This window comes from Mytilus galloprovincialis, chromosome 3 (genome assembly GCF_965363235.1).
Source record: "Mytilus galloprovincialis chromosome 3, xbMytGall1.hap1.1, whole genome shotgun sequence".
Classification (NCBI taxonomy): Eukaryota; Metazoa; Mollusca; class Bivalvia; order Mytilida; family Mytilidae; genus Mytilus; species Mytilus galloprovincialis.
Window position 1 is genome coordinate 892,936 of NC_134840.1, and position 18,771 is coordinate 911,706.

An 18,771-nucleotide genomic window follows, 5' to 3' on the forward strand; every position below is an offset into this window, starting at 1 on the left:
TAGAATGTATAATTAAATTTCCCACCTGCGCACATGTGTTCTAGTTCAGACAACGTAGTTCTGACGATTTTTCATTTAAAACCTTTTTAAATTTTTCATCAAATCATGGAATAAACTATTTTCTTATAATTTTAATCTTTTGGACTAAATCAATTAGATACAAACCGCTGAAATGAAAGAAAATAATTGTAAATAGACCGATCAATCTATACAATGTCTGGTACTGAAAATAGTTCACCTGTTACCTGAACAGGTAGATTTCAGCTGTCCAACAACTAATTAGCCTTGATTAAAATTAGGAAGTATTGAAGTAGGGATTGTTTTGATAGTAATTAATCATCATGTCACTTTTATGACCGGAAATATGTGGATGTTAAAGGCAAAAGGTTATGTCAAAAAGATCGTGAATTATGTTAAAATGACCGAAAAAGCCTTGAAAACTAAAAAGTATATGACCGTTTCATGCTTTTCCCAGCCGGACTTTTACCGGACATTAAACAAATGTCCGGAATATATGACTGTTTTGGAAGCCTGCTTTAAAAGCATCTAACATGCATTATCAACATTTATCACTGATAAAGAAAATTTATACTGTCACCAGGAACATATTTATTGTTAGATATACTGTTCCCAGCTGTCACATTCTATTGGATTTTGACATTAAAATTTGTCAAAAAGTAATTTTGAGTTTCTGTACAAAATATTTTCTGCTTTTTCTTTCTTTAACATATATCTTTTGGTTTTCAATTCAAGTGTTTATATTTATTTACCATGCATAGATGTATTTTGTCACCTGTATGGAATTTTTTTAGTTGATCAGCAAATCCCGAATTACTCTTATCCGCTTCCTCGGATCCGATATTGAAATTGGCATCCATTTTGTTTTCAATGTTGTTTTTGTCAGTCAGATATGATTTTACCCGAATTTACACATTATTTGTAGGCGATTTTCTGTATAAAGCTAGCGGTTGAACAAAATGAACATCGCTGTCATGAATAATAATGATGAAAATAAGTTTTGAGATCGTTTATTTGGAGACTTTGGTAAATAGGTTTGCAAAGTTATTTATTATTTCTTTCAAGTGGCATGTCAGGCGTAGCTAGTAACCAAGTCAAAAGTCCAAATGCAAAAGTGGAAGGTCGCAGACCTCGGATCACTGCTTATTTGAACCCCTGTCTACATATTGAAAAGATACGCAAATTTCATCTTCTAATTTAAAATTGCCGCCAACAGTATGAATTTTTATAGACTACTGACGTAGTTGACTACGTATTGATGACAAATAAAATAAAATTGAGAATGGAAATGGGGAATGTGCCAAAGAGACAACAACCCGACCATAGAGCAGACAACAGCAGAAGGTCACCAATAGGTCTTCAATGCAACGATAAATTCTCGCACCCGGGGGCGTCCTTCAGCTGGCCCCTAAACAAATATATACTGGTTCAATGATAATGAACCCCATACTAAACTCCAAATTGTACACAAGAAACTAAAAGTTAAAATAATACAAGACTAACAAAGGCCAGAGGCTCCTGACTTGGGACAGGCGCAAAAATGCGCGGGGTTAAACATGTTTGCGAGATCTCAACCCTCCCCCTATACCTCTAGCCAATGCAGAAAAGTAAACGCATAACACAATATTCCTACAACTTTTGCCATTTGGGAAATCTAAACTACCTGTCTATAGAAATTTTTGGCGATTAAATATTTCATACATTTGTTCTTTGACATCTTAGCCAAAAGCTCAGGGGATAATGAACTACATAAGGATTCCTAATGTGCTCTACTTCCTACATGCAACTTCAAAACCTTTGGATAAATCGATGATCATTTAAGGTTTTTCTGGTCATATATTTTGTAATCCAGAATTAAAAGTATGAAAAAACTGTTCAATTAGTTATAAATAACATACTATTTAGCTAGATAATAACAATGGCACGTATTTCAGCATTTATTGGGTAGAATACAAATCTAGAGTGCTCGCATAAGGCAGATTAACTGCCTAAAAAATCAGTTATTTTTTAAATCAAGAAAGGTAAAACTGACTCAAATTGAAACTTGTTTTGTAGTACATGTAGTAATACGCATTGTGTATAAGAGAACAAAAACCAATTTCTTGATGTTCATACATACATACATACATACAAGACAAACAAGGGTAAAAGTTAATGCTTCCCTTCAGTACAACAGGGCATGAAAATAAACTGTCAAAATTTGCATAGAATAATAAAATATCAGGTGTAAACTCCATTCAATTTACAGTAACTGAAATAAGTCTTCATATATATGTAATTTTAACAGCAGTTTTCTGGTTTTACAATATCTACAATAACACACTAAAAGTCTCTGATCTTACCTCATTCTCATATTGAATTTCCAGTAAGGCTTTAGAATTACCCAGTTCATCAATAACTTTCTCTGCTTGTTTTAACAATTCTAACCGGTTCACAACTCGCTAAAACACACAAAACACTCAGTATTACTCAAATTGTAATAATAAACAAACCTTGTCTCATATTTAGGTAAAATTTTGTTAGAAAGTAAAATCACAAAAATACTGAACTTAGAGGGAAATCAATTCCGAAAGTCCATAATAATTAAAACTTTGTGTAACTTGAACATGAGAAAAAAGTTATTGAAAGGTTATGCATTCTTAATGCAACATTGTCATGCAGGCATTCCAGTCATAAACAAAACTGCTTTATGAATCATAGTAATGATAGAATTGTGCATGACCTTCATTTGCCTTGAATTTAAAGACTCTGCAGTAGATTTTGCATGCTTTAATATAGTTGAACATGTTGAATTTTCTTTGCAAATATGTCCAGGTAACTGATTTGATAACATAAGTGAATTTTACCAAATATTGGTTGATTACCATTAGCAACTTTGCGAACAACACTTTTAAAATTAAATGTAGTATTATCAGCCCTTGCTACTGTATCATATACCCTTAAATTGATAAAACAGAAATATGGCTTAGTATCTACATGTTAAGTCTTTTAAACTTTAACATGTAGACATTGTTTGTTAACAGTTATTGAAAATGTAGATAAGTAAAAAAACTCTTACCCTTCTTCTATCCAATCTGGGAGCTACCCTCTCATTATTATCATTTGAGCTATTGTCACCAGTGTTATCTTGTAGTCTCATTAGAGCTCGATCTCGGTCAAAGGTTGTGGCATAAAATAATAACTGACGAGTTTCAAAAGGAAACATGAATGGTCTGAAACAAAGAACATCATCTATTTAATAAACACTTTAACCAATCAACTTTATATACATCTTAAGCAATTAACCAACTTGTTTACCTCAAAGTGCAAAATTAACTTATTGCTTAGAAACTAGTAGATAATTATTTCAATACCCATTGATCTGTTGCTTCCTACAGTTGTCAAAAGAGGAGGACTAAAACAAACATGTTCATGCATTTTAGTTGCTACTGTGAAATTAACATTTCTGGTTGTTAGCCATTTACTTTATATAACTATTGCCTCTGTGTTAAGATTGCATATCTAGTTTGGCTAACACAAGTTTTAAGGTTTAATATATATGGCCCAGTCATGGTTTTACTATCATATGGGTCAAAGTCAAGGTCAGAGTGATTGTACTGTGATATATGACTGTACAGCCTTAGCCCATGATGCAACTGCATACTAAGTTTGCTTCATCATAGTTCAATTATTCAAAAGATATGAGCTTGACATGGATCAACTATCATAGGAGTCAAAGGTCAAAGTCAAGGTCAGAGAGACCTGAATTTGGTTTATAAACATTGTAGAAAGAAATGACACATCTAATATTGCTGAGTCCCTTTAAAACTAGACTATTTAATAATCAAATGATAAACGACCTATGTATCACAAAATATACTTACACATTTTACAAAATTTCCTGTCCTTTATGTATAACCATAGCAAATTGAACTAGAACATCTACTTACGCTGCATTGGCTATTTCTGCCAACCAGTTAGGTAAATTGCCTGTCATAATCACCAGTGGGTCCTGTAGCTGTCTGTTAGCTTTGGCTGTTAACTTTGAACTTAAGAACTCATTGAAAGACATAATAGGTTTGTGAGAAAATGGCACCTGAAATATCAATAACATCAAGATTTCCTTTTAATGTAAACAAATTATAAATTATGAGACTACAGATCAAAAAGACCTTAACTCAAGGCATAAATCATTATTTTGTACATTTTAGATGGATTGATTGATTTTTTATTTTGTGTTTAACACTACTAATTACAAATAAAAGTAATGTGCATATGATTGTAGTGTGTCTTTTTATGTATTTTATCTAATATAGAATTTTATATTACTGTTCAGCAACATTTTTGGTCTATACTTTTACTATGTGATAGAATCCTTGTTTGCTCAACATACCTCATACATAGTAGACCAATAATTATTAAAGGCATGTAATATTCTAAGTAGAGCTATAACATCAAGAGAAGGATCCATAACTGTAACAAAGGCTGGCAGTTTGTCTGTTAAGTAAGCATTTAATGCTGGAACCATCACAGGACAGTGACCATCTACAATAAAAAAAACATTAAAGAATTTAACCAGATGCTCCACAGGGTGCAGCTTTATACGACCGCAGAGGTCGAACCCTGAACAGTTTGGGCAAGTATGGACACAACATTTAAGCTTGATACAGCTCTGAATTTGGATTGTGATTAAATAGTTGACACAACATAGGTTTCTGACACAGAATGAATGTGGTCTAAGAACTTAAACTTAAAACTTAAAAGTTTTAAATTGGACATTTACCTATTATGGTCCAATATCCAAAATCTAAATACATGGTTAGATTCAGCATATTATAGAACTCCAAGAATTCAATTTTTGATGAAATCATATAATGTTCAATTTTAGACCCTTTAGACCTCAATGTGGACCAATTTGATAACCGGGCCCAAATATTAAAAATCTAAATACATGATTAGATTCAGCATATTGAAGAACCCCATATATTCAATTTTTGATGAAATCAAATAAAGTTTAATTTTGGACCCCGATTTGGACCAACTTGAAAACTGGGCCCATAATCAAAAATCTAAGCACATGTTTAGATTCAGCATATCAAAGAACCCCAAGAATTCAATTTTTGTTAAAATCAAACTAAGTTTAATTTTGAACAATTTGGACCTTAATGTATAACAATTTGAAAACAGGACCAAAAATTAAGAATCTAAATACACGGTTAGATTTGGCATATCAAAGAACCCCAATAATTCATTTTTTGATGAAATCAAACAAAGTTTAATTTTGGACCCTTTGGGCCCCTAATTCCTTAACTGTTGGGACCAAAACTATAAAATCAATCCCAACCTTCCTTTTGTGGTCATAAACCTTGTGTTAAAATTTCATAGATTTCTGTTTAATTATACTAAAGTTATTGTGCGAAAACCAAGAAAAATGCTTATTTGGGCCCTTTTTGGCCCCTTATTCCTAAACTGTTGAGACCAAAACTCCCAAAGTCAATCCAAACCTTCCTTTTATGGTCATAAACCTTTTGTTTAAATTTCATAGATTTCTATTTACTTATACTAAAGTTATATTGTGAAAACCAAATGTCTTCGGACGACGACGACGCCAACGTCATACCAATATACGACCAAAAAATTTTCAATTTTTGCGGTCGCATAAAAAGAACCTTTGTAAGCATGCTCACATACCCCAAGCCCCACATTATTACTGGACAAACAAAATCTTACCAGATTCCTAAGTTCAAAGACGCATAACTCTACAAAAATCAACTGATGAAAATTTTCTTGTAGGTATGCACATTTACATATTATGTCCTCATTAGCTATAAAGTTTCATGAAATTCTGTTGTGCCTGCAACATGGGGTATAAATATGCAATATGATTGAGTATAGCTTATACAAAATATTTCATTAAACCAGGTTTATCATGTGCAGAATCTCAGACTTGGAAATCTTTACAATCATGATTCATCTTTGCCTCTTATAAAAAACTAAAACTATTAATCTACAGCCCTCACATAAATCCTGTATTCCATTTCACCATCACAAAAACAGAGAATTTTATCATGAATTCTATTCTCGTCTATAATGTGTGTCCATTGTTTAATATGCACATGGACCAAGGTGAGCATCAAGGAAACAAATCCCAAATATTCCACATGGAACAAGGTGAGCATCAAGACATCAAGGAAACAAATCCCAAATATTCCACATGGACCAAGGTGAGCATCAAGACATCAACGCAACAAATCCCAAATATTCCACATGGAACAAGGAAGCAATCAAGACATCAAGGCAACAAATCCCAAATATTCCACATGGACCAAGGTGAGCATCAAGACATCAAGGCAACAAATCCCAAATATTCCACATGGAACAAGGTAGGCATCAAGACATCAAGGCAACAAATCCCAAATATTCCACATGGAACAAGGTAGGCATCAAGACATCAAGGCAACAAATCCCAAATATTCCACATGGAACAAGGTAGGCATCAAGACATCAAGGCAACAAATCGCAAATATTCCACATGGAACAAGGTAGGCATCAAGACATCAAGGCAACAAATCCCAAATATTCCACATGGAACAAGGTAGGCATCAAGACATCAAGGCAACAAATCCCAAATATTCCACATGGAACAAGGTGAGCATCAAGACATCAAGGCAACAAATCCCAAATATTCCACATGGAACAAGGTAGGCATCAATACATCAAGGCAACAAATCCCAAATATTCCACATGGAACAAGGTGAGCATCAAGACATCAAGGCAACAAATCCCAAATATTCCACATGGAACAAGGTAGGCATCAAGACATCAAGGCAACAAATCCCAAATATTCCACATGGAACAAGGTAGGCATCAAGACATCAAGGCAACAAATCCCAAATATTCCACATGGAACAAGGTAGGCATCAAGACATCAAGGCAACAAATCCCAAATATTCCACATGGAACAAGGTAGGCATCAAGACATCAAGGCAACAAATCCCAAATATTCCACATGGAACAAGGTGATCATCAAGACATCAAGGCAACAAATCCCAAATATTCCACATGGAACAAGGTAGGCATCAAGACATCAAGGCAACAAATCCCAAATATTCCCACAAGTTTGATTATACCATTACTCCTTTTGTCAAAGGTCAAGGCAACAATAAATATAAGCTTTAGTCCAGAATATTTCTGCAGTAGTAAAATAATAATAATACCATTCCATAAATCGTCCACTTTTTTCCTGCCTTTAGATTTACTATGGTGTTCAGATTTAGTTTTCTTTGGACTTGTAACTGTATCCTGGTCAGCAGCCTGCTTGTACCTAAAATACAAATCAAATCAAATCAAATATTTTATTATTCAAATCAGGATCCCACCGGGAACTAAGTCATTGGTGCGACTTTAAGATATCAGGACTTGCCAGGAGGTAAACTAAGTCATGTGTGTGACTCTAAGATATAAGGTCTTTTGTCAAATACTTTATTCTAAGACTCCAAGCTAATCAATCTTTGCTCTTATTCCTAAATGATGCATCGCTGGCAACTTCCGAAATAACTCTAATTCATAGTCTTTGGTTTGCTTTTAAAATAATGTAAAGATGATCAAGAAACACAGTATAAGTGTAGTTTTTACCATATTGTATGGGTCTGTACCCAAATGCCAGCATGACCAAGAGGAATTTCTGAATCTGTATCTGTTTCACTGGCATCTTTCTCCCCAGGATTGCTGTAGTTTTTAATGGCTTGATACACTGTCATGTTGTAAGGCAGAAATCGCTCTCCCATGTAAAATTCTAACTTATGTCTGGCTGTACCTTGACTGATAAATACAGCAGCCTTAAAATAAAAAGGTTTAAAACATTAACAGAATACTTTCATTTTTGCAAACTATCAGTTCCCAAATGATTATTTAATGCATTTAAATTAATTTGACTTTACATGAACTGAAGTGAAGACACTACATGTAAAAGTTGTTTTAGTTGTAATTTTAGTCAACAAATTTGTCAAATTTACATATTTATCACATGCTTCATCATATCAACATAGAGATCTTAAAACAGTTTGTGGTAGGACCTCTTGGTGCTTTAGTATTGACATATACGTCTCTTTTGATTAGTAAGATAGGCTATTAGCTAATTAAGGTATGCAAGTATTTCATATGTTTGTATTTACAGCATAAATCATTCACTGGTTAGATTTTTTTTATAGATATATTCAAATAATTTAATTTTGGATGTAACGCGTCTACTGATTGGCTGACGTTATTTTGTTATGAGCCCATAGACATAATTTAGTTATGTGACCGTGACGTCATCAACGTTTTTTCATCGTTTTCTACGGTTTAAAATGAAATTTAGAATTAAATTATAAGAAATGACTGTAATATTTTTTCTGTCTATTCGAAATAACATAAAAAATGTGGTGCACACTGTTAATAACCCGCTACACGCGTTATTCAGTGTGTACCACATTTTTTATGTTATTTCTTCATAGACAGAAAAAATATTACAGTCATTCCTTAATTAAAAAAAACCTATAAAAAATTTGAAAAAAAAGAAAAAATTGCTCTTTTGAAAATATTTTTACCTTTATTCAACACCTGATAGATACCTGGTATCATTGTACAATTAATGAAATATCCATGAAATACAAGTTTTCCTAAACCAACGAAAACAAATGAATCTACAGAATTCTGAGAAATAAATGTATTTAATGACAATTACTTCCCAAAATCAATTGTACATCAAACGTTTTACCACAGTCAAACATGTAATCAAAGAGCAGATTGCCCTGAGGGATACGATTGCCTTTGTTTCATTGACACATGTATACATGTAGCTGGATAATATTATTTTCAAAACTAATTCAACTGCACATTTAAAATAGTAACAAAATAGCCAATCACGGATAAAAGTGTATAAACAATGTAATCAGGCTATGTTTTATTTTTGTACTATCAATTCCAAGTTTACTTTCCACAGCAGTCACTGGGACTCAGACTGAGAGAAGGTATTTCACTTCGTATCTTATCACCTATTTTCCTACTACGTTAATTCTAGGAGGAACCCCATTCCTAACTCTTTAAATATTTAATTTCCTTTGGGTTAGTGATCATGACTCCTTTCCGTACACATTTATCAGTTTAAAATGCGATCGTTTTTAATATAATACGACCCTTATTGAGAGAACGAGCTAATACTGGACGTATTGTTTTGATTCAGAATTCACGGAATTTACTTCCGGAAGGGAGACAACTCGAAACGATATGGAAGACTCCATTTCGCCTGAAGGGGTGTTCTACGATGAGGACTACATTTATTTTAATTTAAATGATGCATATGATTTAAAATTATGCAACAACAATAACCTTCAATAGCAGACATACATAGAAAAGATCCCATGAGTTATAAATTAATTAATTGAGTGGAGAATCCAGAGCAACCATTCAATCAAAAACCCCTTGAAGTCAAGAAAACTATACGCATGCGCATAATTTCCAAAACAAACCCTGGAGCAAGAACGTATATTAAATGTTTATTAAACGACCTAGATGGTTCTCTATTTCTTTATGGAAGTACAATCTCAAATATCAGTTTCATAACGGTAACATATAAGAACCAGGTGCTCCGCAGGGCGCAGCTTTATACGACCGCAGAGGTTGATCCCTGAACAGTTGGGGCAGGTATGGACAAAACATTTAAGCGTGATACAGCTCTGAATTTGGATTGTGATCAAATTTTTGACATTATATGGGTTTTTTACACAAAACAAATGTCAAGATTTTACAAATCAATTAAAGATTTCTTCTTCAAACTTATTTAAATCTAAAATTAAATAGTTGACACAGCATAGGTTTCTGACACAGAATGAATGTGGTCTAATGAACTTAAAATTTTTTTTGCCTTTGAGCAATTCACTATGCTGTTGAATATTAATCCTGTCAAAAAAATGTTTGGAGAAATTTTCTTTTTATTTATGAAATCTGAAATGAGAACAAGTATGGACACAACTTTTAAGCTAAAAATATTTTAGATAAGATAAGGAAAAAAAACTTCATCAGCAACATTTTATATTGGCAAATTTCCAATGAAGTTATTTACATAAAGTTATTGGCAAATAAAAATAGAAAATGACATCATAGTCATGTCTGGCAAATGTCCAACATACATTATCTAAAAACATTTTAGATAAGATAAGGAAACTAGAGGCTCTAAAGAGCCTGTGTCGCTCACCTTGGTCTTGTGCATATTAAACAATGGACACGGATAAATTCATGACATAATTGTGTTTTGGTGATAGTGATGTGTTTGTAGATCTTACTTTACTGAACATTCTTGTTGCTACAATTATCTCTATCTATAATGAACTTGGCCCAGTAATTACAGTGGAAAATATTTTCTAAAAATTAACAAAAATTTATGAAAAATGTTAAAAATTACTTATAAAGGGCAATAACTCCTTAAGGGGTCAATTGACTATTTTGGTCATGTAAACTTATTTGTAGATCTTATTTTGCTGAACGTTTTGCTGTATACAGTTTATCTCTATCTATAATAATATTCAAGATAAGAAAAAACGGCAAAATTTCCTTAAAATTACTAATTCAGGACAGTAACCTAACAACGAGTTATCCGATCCATGTGAAAACATCAGGGCAGATAGATCTTGACCTGATAAACAATTAAACCCTGTCAGATTTTCTCTTAATGCTTCGGTTTTTGAGTTATAAGCCAAAAACTGCATTTTACCCCTATGTTCTATTATTAGCCGTGGCAGCCATTTTAGTTGATTGGCCAGGTCACGTCACACATTTTTTAAACAAGTTACCCCAATGATGACTGTGGTCAAGTATAGTTTAATTTGGCACAGTAGTTTCAGAGAAGAAGATTTTTGTAAAAGATAACTAAAATTTACGAAAAAATGGTTAAAAATTGACTATAAAGGGCAATAACTCCTTCAGGGGTCAACTGACCATTTTGGTCATGCTGACTTATTTGTAAATCTTACTTTGCTGAACATTATTGCTGTTTACAGTTTATCTCTATCTATAATAATATTCAAGATAATAGCCAAAAACAGCAAAATTTCCTTAAAATTACCAATTCAGGGGCAGCAACCCAATAACGGGTTGTTGGATTCATCTGAAAATTTGAGGGCAGATAGATCTTGACCTGATAAACAATTTTACCCCATGTCAGATTTGCTCTAAATGCTTTGGTTTTTGAGTTATAAGTCAAAAACTGCATTTTACCCCTATGTTCTATTTTTAGCCATGGCGGCCATCTTGGTTGGTTGGCCGGGTCACGCCACACATTTTTTAAACTAGATACCCCAATGATGATTTTGGCCAAGTTTGGTTTAATTTGGCCCAGTAGTTTCAGAGGAGAAGATTTTTGTAAAAGTTAACGACGACGGACGCCGGACGCCAAGTGATGGGAAAAGCTTCATCAGCAACATTTTATATTGGCAAATTTCCAATGAAGTTATTTACATAAAGTTATTGGCAAATAAAAATGACATCATAGTCATGTCTGGCAAATTTCCAACATATATTATCAACTACTATTCTATACAAAGAAAGATAACTCCAATTGAAAATTAATTGCTATTGCACAATATTGTGCAATTAGATATTTCTTGCTATTGTGCAATACTGTGCAATTGAAAATTTCTTGCTATTGCACAATACTTGATATGGAATCCTGATTTGGACCAACTTGAAAACTGGGCCCATAATCAAAAATCAAAGTACATGTTTAGATAAAGCATATCAAATAAGCCCAATAATTTAATTTTTGTTAAAATCAAACTTAGTTTAATTTTGGATCCTTTGGACCTTAATGTATACCAATTTGAAAACTGGACCAAAAATTAAGAATCTACATACACAGTTAGATTTGGCATATCAAAGAACCCATTTATTCAATTCTTGTAAAAGTTAACGACGACGGACGACGACGGACGCCGGACGCCAAGTGATGGGAAAAGCTTCATCAGCAACATTTTATATTGGCAAATTTCCAATGAAGTTATTTACATAAAGTTATTGGCAAATAAAAATGACATCATAGTCATGTCTGGCAAATTTCCAACATATATTATCAACTACTATTCTATACAAAGAAAGATAACTCCAATTGAAAATTAATTGCTATTGCACAATATTGTGCAATTAGATATTTCTTGCTATTGTGCAATACTGTGCAATTGAAAATTTCTTGCTATTGCACAATACTTGATATGGAATCCTGATTTGGACCAACTTGAAAACTGGGCCCATAATCAAAAATCAAAGTACATGTTTAGATAAAGCATATCAAATAAGCCCAATAATTTAATTTTTGTTAAAATCAAACTTAGTTTAATTTTGGATCCTTTGGACCTTAATGTATACCAATTTGAAAACTGGACCAAAAATTAAGAATCTACATACACAGTTAGATTTGGCATATCAAAGAACCCATTTATTCAATTTTTGATGAAATCAAACAAAGTTTAATTTTGGACCCCCATTTGGACCAACTTGAAAACTAGGCCAATAATTAAAAATCTAAGTACATTTTTAAATTCAGCATATCAAAGAACCCCAAGGATTCAAATTTTGTTAAAATCAAACTAAGTTTAATTTTGGACCCTTTGGACCTTAATGTAGACCAATTTGAAAACGGGACCAAAAATTAAGAATCTACATACATAGTTAGATTCGGCATATCAAAGAACCCCAATTATTCAATTTTTGATGAAATCACACAAAGTTCAATTTTGGACCCTTTGGTCCCCTTATTCCGAAACTGTTGGGACCAAAACTCCCAAAATCAAACCCAACCTTCCTTTTATGGTCATAAACCTTGTGTTTAAATTTCATAGATTTCTATTTACTTATACTAAAGTTATGGTGCAAAAACCAAAAATAATGCTTATTTGGGCCCCTTTTTAGCCCCTTATTCATAAACTGTTGTGACCTCAACTCCAAAAATCAATCCCAACCTTCCTTTTGTGGTCATAAACCTTGTGTTTAAATTTCATTGATTTCTATTTACTTATACTAGAGTTATTGTGCGAAAACCAAGAATAATGCTTATTTGGGTCCTTTTTTGGCCCTTAATTCCTAAACTGTTGGAACCAAAACTCCCAAAATCAATCCCAACCGTCCTTTTGTGGTCATAAACCTTGTGTCAAAATTTCATAGATTTCTATTCACTTAAACTAAAGTTATAGTGCGAAAACCAAGAAAATGCTTATTTGGGCCCTTTTTGGCCCCTAATTCCTAAAATGTTGGGACCAAAACTCCCAAAATCAATCCCAACCTTCCTTTTGTGGTCATAAACCTTGTGTTAAAATTTCATTGATTTCTATTCACTTTTACTAAAGTTAGAGTGCTAAAACTAAAAGTATTCGGACGACGACGACGACGCGACGACGCAGGACGATGACGATGACGCCAACGTGATAGCAATATACGACCAAAAAATTAAAATTTTTGCGGTTGTATAAAAACTCCACTTCAGTTCTTAAATGACAGAAATAGATTTATCGGAATTCAGAGAACTCTCGCATTTTATCAAAACTGGGAATTCCCTCTGACGTGTTTCTAAATTTATAAAAATACTAAATATAAATACTGCTTAATTCTGATTTTCCGTGTTGTTTAAAACACGCATATAAGTCAAGGGAATTATCAAACATGAAGATTATGAAAAGAACATTATAGGAAAGTTGATTAAGTTCAATCCCTTTGTTTGTTTTTATCTTTTAAAGCAAGACAATCATAAGAATCTGAGATGTTCCTTAATGTTTAGAATAAAACGATTGACGTGAGGGCAATGCTCTGAGCCACCGGTAGAAGTCTACAGATTGCTTGAAAGCAATCGTATCCCAAAAACTTGGATGGAGAGTTGTCTCATTGGCACTCATACCACATCTCCCTATATCCATATAAAGCCTGTGAATTATTTGATCTTTTCTCTATACACATACCATAGTATCATCAACATCTTCATCAGAATTATCATCATCACTTATATCATCATCCCCACCCTCAGGTTTAGGACGACCATACCCCCTAACTACTAGATATCTCTCTATAGCCTGTACCAAGGCTAATGGATCAATCTTCACAGGTCCTCCCTTCCACTGGCGTAATGTTGTACATTCAGGGTGTCTTTGTAGATTGCACTGTAATAAATTACATTAAAACATTATAAGTGAATCTTCCCATATCCTCCCTTTTATTGTTGTATATTTAAGGTGTCTGTAAAAATTGTACTGTAATAAATTCTGCACTTTCCGATTTATTGATGTGTATTGAAGCTCTAACTTTACCTTTAATTGATGTGTATTGAAGCTCTTTTTTTAACTTTAATTGATGTGTATTGAAGCTCTAACTTTACCTTTAATTGATGTGTATTGAAGCTCTAACTTTACCTTCAATTGATGTGTATTGAAGCTCTAACTTTACCTTAAATTGATGTGTATTGAAGCTCTAACTTTACCTTCAATTGATGTGTAATGAAGCTCTAACTTTACCTTTAATTGATGTGTATTGAAGCTCTAACTTTACCTTCAATTGATGTGTAATGAAGCTCTAACTTTACCTTTAATTGATGTGTATTGAAGCTCTAGCTTTAACTTTAATTGATGTGTATTGAAGCTCTAACTTAACCTTCAATTGATGTGTAATGAAGCTCTAACTTTAACTTTAATTGATGTGTATTGAAGCTCTAGCTTTAACTTTAATTGATGTGTATTGAAGCTCTAAATTTACCTTTAATTGATGTGTGTTGAAGAATCTCAAAGCATTAGAACCTCTCCCACTGGATGCACTTCCACCTGGTAAATCATGAACTTTGACCTGGAACTGCAAAATAAAATCAATAATTGAGTCAAAAAGCTACTGCTCACTGATGATACCCCCACCCCAATATTTTCGTTAATAGGAAACTGTTATGTGATGAATCTGAAAACACATCACATGGTATAGCTGATTATATAAACCATGAAACGAAAGTTTAGAAATCGTTGAATTGTAGTTACTGAGAAAAGTATGATGAAATTTCAACTTGGCTACTCATGTGTAAATTGCTGTAAATGTTGGGTAAATAGGAAGTTGTTGAGTGATGAATCTGAAAATATATCACATGGTATAGCTAGCCTATATAAACACTGAAACAAAATTTGAGAAGTCCTTTTTATATATTTCCTGAGGAAGATGTGACGACAAATATTCATTGGACAGATAGAGGTATAACAGTATACCCCACTTTTTAAAGCAAGAAATATGATGCTGGCAATTAATTACATGGCAAAGATAAATGATGCTGGCCAGTAATTACATTTGTCTGGTAAGTTTGTGAATGAAATGACTCACTTAATAAAAGAAATAATTGATTTGAGGATAAAACTAGACATTATAGCAAGTTAGAATTATAAATTCAGTCACAATTTAAAGTTGTTCCAAGTTTATTGCACAAGTATTTAATTGAAATGGCTTTACTGCATTTAATAAACTGAAAGTAAACTATTAGATATTGTAATACCTGTTCTAACTGGTGCAAACAACCAATCAGTTTGGCAACCAATGCAGTCATTGATGGCAGGTTTCCAGAATCTAGGTGTACCTCTTTACAGTGTAATACATCTGGAGGCTGTAAACAACAGAACATTCATTTACTACAGTATTATATACAAACAAAAGAGGATAAAAACAACAGTTTATAAGATTTCATTCTATTTATTTAATATAATATCAAACAAAAGCCATGAAACTTGAATTTAATAATTCTTCAGTAAGCTGAGTAACTTACAAATAAAGTGATAACATTGATCTTTTTTTTGTAAATATTGATGATTTTTAAAAACTAAGGTCAAATAAAAAAAGATGTGTGTTTCTTAATACCCTACCCTCCTGTTTTTTAAGCTCAAAAATAGCCTACTGATTTTTTTTTTGTATTTTTTCAATATGCTCTTTAAAGTCAGAATGTCCCTCCCATAGACAAATGATAGTCTCAATGTAAAAACATATGGTAAAATAAAAATAAATCTGTACCTACCTACTCTATTTGTTCAAAAATGTAAAAGGAAACACACATATTATTTTTTTGGCCTAACAATGTTTGTTTGTGAATGAAATTTTCTGCATGTTATAATTCATACACTTACGAGAAATGTAAACAGATTGATTAAAAGTCTCAACTCTCATTGTCTTTTGGAGTGATTACACTTGAACCTATTTTTGGAAGTGTTTATATACCAACACCCATAGCAACAATGTTAAATTGAATCAGTGTCCTACCTTTAAATTGAAAAACTATAACAAAATACTTACGGGGCAGTTAAGGAATATATGTAGAAATCTTCTGATTCGGACATCTCGTGGCACATCACCTGTCGTTGAAGTTAAATACTGTAAAAGTTTCTGAACAAGTCCACTATGTATTATTTCAAATGGAGACACATCACTGTCCTTCATTATATTAGCTATCTCTTTCAGACAATCTATTCCACAGTCATCCTGAAGAAAAATCATTCTAGGTCATACAAATGTTACAAAAGTTTTATAGTAGTTATGTTCATGAGGAGTTCAAAGATTCTAAAACCAAGCAAATCTGCTACACTAGAGGTTATCGACATAATCAAATTAGATGTTGTTCATCAAGGCAACAAGTACTAAAATTGAGAATGGAAATGGGAAATGTGTCAAAGAGACAACTGTAACCAGATGCTCAGCAGGACACAGCTTTATACGACCACAGAATTCGAACCCTGAACAGTTGGGGCCAGTATGGACACAACATTCAAGCTTGATACATCTCTGAATTTGGATTGTGATTAAATAGTTGACACAACATAGGTTTCTGACACAGAATGAATGTGGTCTAAGAATTAAAATTAAAAACTTAAAAATTTTAAATTGGACATTTACCTATTATGGTCCAATCTCCAAAATCTAAATGCATGGTTAGATTCAGCATATCAAAGAACCCCAAGAATTCAATTTTTCATGAAATCAAATAACGTTCAATTTTGAACCCTTTAGACCTCAATGTGGACCAATTTACTAACTGGGCCCAAATATCAAAAATCTAAATATATGGTTAGATTCAGCATATATCGAAGAACCCCATATATTCAATTTTTGTTGAAATCAAACAAAGTTTAATTTTGGACCCCGATTTGGACCAACTTGAAAACTGGGCCTATAATAAAAAATCTAAATACATGTTTAGATTCAGCATATGAAAGAACCCCAAGAATTCAATTTTTGTTAAAATCAAACTAAGTTTAATTTTGGACCCTTTGGACCTTAATGTAGACCAATTTTGAAAACGGGATCAAAAATTAAGAATCTACATACACAGTTAGATTCGGCATATCAAAGAACTCCAATTATTCAATTTTTGATGAAATCAAACAAAGTTTAGTTTTGGACCCTTTAGGCCCCTAATTCCTAAACTGTTGGGACCAAAACTCCCAAAATCAATCCCAACCTTCCTTTTATGGTCATAAACCATGTGTTTAAATTTCATAGATTGCTATTTACCTTTACTAAAGTAATTGTGCGAAAACTAAGAAAAATATTTATTTGGGCCCTTTTTTGGCCCCTAATTCCTAAACTGTTGGGACCAAATCTCCCAAAATCAATCCCAACCTTCCTTTTGTGGTCATAAACCTTGTGTTTAAATTTCATAGATTTCTATTTACTTAAACTAAAGTTATAGTGCGAAAACCAATGTGTCTTCGGCTGACGACGACGACACCAACGTCATACCAATATACGTACAAATATTTTTTTTATTTGTGGGTCGTATAAAAAGATCTGTGGCAGTACAAAGTCTGTTGAGTAAATTGAGAGATTTATGATAGGATTAAAATGTATCCCTACCTCTACTGTTAAAAGATCTGTGGCAGTACAAAGTCTGTTTAGTATCTTGAGAGATTTATAATAGGATTAAAATGTATCCCTACCTCTACTGTTAAAAGATCTGTGGCAGTACAAAGTCTGTTTAGTATCTTGAGAGATTTATAATAGGATTAAAATGTATCCCTACCTCAACTGTTAAAAGATCTGTGGCAGTACAAAGTCTGTTTAGTATCTTGAGAGATTTATGATAGGATTAAAATGTATCCCTACCTCTACTGTTAAAAGATCTGTGGCAGTACAAAGTCTGTTTAGTATCTTGAGAGATTTATAATAGGATTAAAATGTATCCCTACCTCTACTGTTAAAAGATCTGTGGCAGTACAAAGTCTGTTTAGTATCTTGAGAGATTTATAATAGGATTAAAATGTATCCCTACCTCTACTGTTAAAAGATCTGTGGCAGTACAAAGTCTGTTAAGTATTTTGAGAGATTTATAATAGGATTAAAATGTATCCCTACCTCTACTGTTAAAAGATCTGTGGCAGTACAAATTCTGTTTAGTATCTTGAGAGATTTATAATAGGATTAAAATGTATCACTACCTCTACTGTTAAAAGATCTGTGGCAGTACAAAGTCTGTTTAGTATATTGAGAGCAGGGTGACTTGATCCTTGGGTCTCGTTACCAAAATACTCTTCTAAAAATCTAGATGCTGAAATAGACAAAGATTCTATCTAAATTTCCAGCTAAATTGAAATTTATATGAAATCAAACAACAAAAGTCATACTTGCAGTACTAGAAAGACATGTAGATTATTGTGGCAATGACAGATCTTTACTTTTAGCAAATTCTGCTCAAGCTTTGCCAGAATATTAATGCTTTATTTAACTTTATATTTTCTACTTATTACT

The 18,771-nt window shown here is 32.8% G+C and overlaps 1 protein-coding gene across 1 annotated transcript in view; it reads right to left on the bottom strand.

Moving 5' to 3' along the window:
- The window catches only part of LOC143066896 (E3 ubiquitin-protein ligase TRIP12-like), an 82,879-nt gene that overhangs the window by 27,137 nt on the left and 36,971 nt on the right, over nucleotides 1-18,771 (bottom strand). Inside the window, exons 23-33 of the mRNA XM_076239722.1 lie at nucleotides 18,462-18,571; nucleotides 16,324-16,509; nucleotides 15,536-15,643; nucleotides 14,764-14,856; nucleotides 13,977-14,174; nucleotides 7,633-7,835; nucleotides 7,215-7,321; nucleotides 4,391-4,542; nucleotides 3,948-4,093; nucleotides 3,077-3,230; nucleotides 2,361-2,459 (exon numbers count right to left, since the gene is read on the bottom strand). Of these exons, the coding sequence (XP_076095837.1) occupies nucleotides 2,361-2,459; nucleotides 3,077-3,230; nucleotides 3,948-4,093; nucleotides 4,391-4,542; nucleotides 7,215-7,321; nucleotides 7,633-7,835; nucleotides 13,977-14,174; nucleotides 14,764-14,856; nucleotides 15,536-15,643; nucleotides 16,324-16,509; nucleotides 18,462-18,571 (1,556 nt within the window). The remainder of the gene's footprint in view (nucleotides 1-2,360; nucleotides 2,460-3,076; nucleotides 3,231-3,947; nucleotides 4,094-4,390; nucleotides 4,543-7,214; nucleotides 7,322-7,632; nucleotides 7,836-13,976; nucleotides 14,175-14,763; nucleotides 14,857-15,535; nucleotides 15,644-16,323; nucleotides 16,510-18,461; nucleotides 18,572-18,771) is intronic.